Source organism: Buceros rhinoceros, unplaced genomic scaffold (genome assembly GCF_000710305.1).
Source record: "Buceros rhinoceros silvestris isolate BGI_N320 unplaced genomic scaffold, ASM71030v1 scaffold47377, whole genome shotgun sequence".
NCBI lineage: Eukaryota > Metazoa > Chordata > Aves > Bucerotiformes > Bucerotidae > Buceros > Buceros rhinoceros.
In genome coordinates this window covers 1-2,919 of record NW_010422532.1, presented here as the reverse complement: position 1 = coordinate 2,919, position 2,919 = coordinate 1, and the positions used below count along the sequence as shown (strand labels likewise).

Sequence of the window (2,919 nt, the reverse complement as noted above, 5' to 3'; positions counted from 1 at the left end):
GACCAGCAGGGTGACGGGCCAGAACAGAGATAGCCGGCTCTCTGGGTGACCTCCTCGTTCTTCCTGCAGAGCATCTGAACATCCAGATCGTGTCTGCCCAGAGCCGCACGGGCCTGCTCACGGCTCACGAGGCCCAGCGTGTCCAGCAGCTGCATGAGGAGAACCAGCAGTTCCTGCGGATCCCACGGAGGTGAGTTCTGCAGGGCTGGGCCCAGATCCTCTCTGCCGAGTGGGCTCAGCCCCGTGGTGTTTGTAAGCCTGGGGGCAGCCTGCTGCTTTGCCTGTTTCTGGGGAAGCCGCTGCCTGGCCTGTGTGATCCTGCTGTGATCTGCGCCCAGATGCCTGCCTGCCTGCCAGGTGGATGCCACCAGCGCCCGCCGGATAGTGTGAGTTTCCTGCTCAAAGTCTGGTGCTGCTGAAGGTGGTGCATCCATAACACCTAGTGAGCGTTTCCAGAGCTCTGTGCATGGTGGACAGAGAGGTGAATCCCCCATCTAAAATGCTGTACAACTCTTAAAAAGGAAACTTGAAAAAACAGCTTTGTGAGCTCTTGTGTGCGTAGGATAGTGTCCTCTGGGCTAGTGGAGCTTAGAAGGAACAAAGGAAAACCTGTACTTAAAGCTGCTGAAAACAGGCGCATGCTTGTCTGAGGTATAACCCTCTCCGTGTGGGTGAACATGTGGTGCCTGCGTTCGCTACGGATGTTTATTGCACTAGCATAACTGGTCTGACTGCTGCTTCTGACCATTCACTGCCAAATGTGCTTCTTACAGGCCGTGCTGGGACAGAACAACCAGTGCGGAGGACCTGAAGCAAGCTGAGAGAGAGAGCTTTCTGGAGTGGAGGCGACAGCTTGCCCAGTGAGTGTGCCTTGTGTGTCTGGGGAAACAGCTGGTGGCACTTGGAGACACAAGAAGCAGTGGGTTGTGTTTATCCTCACTGGACCTGTAAAATTAACATCTTGTCAGTAGCGTCCTGTACTTGCTCTAGACCTCCCAGCCCCAGTCCAGACACGTCGTTGTGGTGGGCTCTGCAAAGCCATCTTGTGCGTACACGTTCTCGTGCTGTTTACAGTTAAAATCCTCCATGATGGGGTGTGGTGTCCGCTCTTGCTGTGAACTGGAGGAGTGGTGAATGCCTTACAAGAGCAACAGTGCTTCTCTGAGTAGGGCCAGCTCGTGCTGGTCCAGCGCTGCATCTGCTGGCCTGGAGGGTTAGGAGGTGTCTGCTCACCCCCTGTGAACCCCTGCTTGCCCCAGGTAAAGGGGTTCATGCGGTGGTGACGGCGAACTAAGGGCTGGGCCGTCTTGGGTACCATCCCCAATTTGTTGCTTTTCCAGGTGGTACTTGGTTGAGTAAGAACTGCTGGCATTTGGGGTAACTTTGCTGGTTTGTTATTGTGGCTCTGGAGTTTCTTGGGCAGACTTTTGATGAGTTTTTGCTCTTTCCATCATTTACCCCTTCTCCATTGGCATGCTCAGGAGTCTGACTGACACCATCAGGACTGACACATCGGGAGCCACTGACACCAGATTACCCAGGCGCTTGATCTTTTTGCAAAACTGGCAGGAGGAGTGCCTCCTCTATGAGTCTGATGTGAGAGCTCTCTCTCAAACTAAAGCCTCTTGGGTCTAAGGAAGAACTGGTGGTGCGCTTATTTTATTGCCTGTTGAGGGCCAAACATGATGCCTTTTTTTCTGTTTTGCCTTAGCCTTGAGGAAGAAAAGAAGTTAATTCTAACCCCATTTGAAAGAAACCTGGAATTTTGGCGTCAGCTTTGGAGAGTCATTGAAAGAAGGTAAAGTGTGTCACCGTCTGCTTTTCTTAAAGTAATGTTTAATGTGTTTTCCTGAATTGCAGCTTTCAAGTGAAGCTGCAAGTGACTGAGCACAGGAAAAAACAATTGCAGTTATTAATGTATTGTCATCACTGGAGTGGTTTCGTTTTGGAGTGGTCAAAATGTGGTGCGAAGAAGGGCAGCTGCTGTGGCGCATGCGAGCTCTCGGCGCTGTGATCCTGCAGGTTGTTCGTTGCAGGACTCTGATGATTCTTCAGATGCTGCTGCTCTTGGACTCTTCCAGTAGCTCGGGGTGGGGGGCCCTCTTCTGAGAGTGTGTCTGAGATCTGTTGCCAAGATTAACCATTTCCCCTCTTCCTCAACCACACAGCTGCAGCCTGATGTTCGGGGGAGGGGGCAAGGGAGATCAACTAAATAGTGGTGGGAAAGAAAGAGTCTCTTGGTCTTTGGCCTCTTGCCCTGCAGAGAAATTGCAGCAGTGCACAAAAGACAACAGCCTGCAAAAGACACAGCAATAGCTTTGTTTGCTCTGCTGAGCTGCGATACAATGGGAGTGCTATCTGCTGCGTTAATCTAACGGGGGCATTTAATTTCAGCAGTAATTAAGTTTGAGATCATCTCGTCTGGTTTTCCTAAAATTGAAAAATACTTCACTAGTGAGGTCATGGTGAGCTAGTCCTTTCACAGAAGTGCCTTTGTACTGGCTGCTGCTGGGCCGTTGGCTGGGAGAGGGCTAGGTCGGGACATCCACTGTGGGGTATCGTGATGTGACTTGCGTTGTGCGTTTTGAAGTGGCTGGAATGTGTTATTGTGCCTTTCTGCTCCTATTGGAGCTTTTTATTTCACGTAGAGTGAGGATGCTATCTCAGAATCTAATGGGAGAGTCATCCAGCCCCTTACCTGGTCAGAGAATTTGATCTGTTGTCTTGTGTTTGCTTCAAGCTGTCTCCCAGTGGTGTGATTCAGTAACTTCCCTGTATCCCACCCCAGTACCATGGTATCAGTTTTCTCTCGTACTGATCTTTGAATGCCTGTAACTGCTCAGTGCCTCTTTGTACCCGTGCAGCTTATTAAATGCCTCCCTGGATGAGGCTTATGGATTTTTTTTTTTTATATATATA

At 50.6% G+C, this 2,919-nt stretch overlaps 1 protein-coding gene across 1 annotated transcript; it reads left to right on the top strand.

Moving 5' to 3' along the window:
- Nucleotides 1–69: 69 nt before the first annotated feature.
- Nucleotides 70–1,798, top strand: LOC104496865 (large subunit GTPase 1 homolog; the record flags this gene model as incomplete). Its single annotated transcript, XM_010140049.1, has 3 exons — nucleotides 70–190; nucleotides 774–860; nucleotides 1,712–1,798. Coding segments are annotated over 3 exons (295 nt in total), but the record flags the coding sequence as incomplete, so codon positions are not given.
- Nucleotides 1,799–2,919: the final 1,121 nt, after the last annotated feature.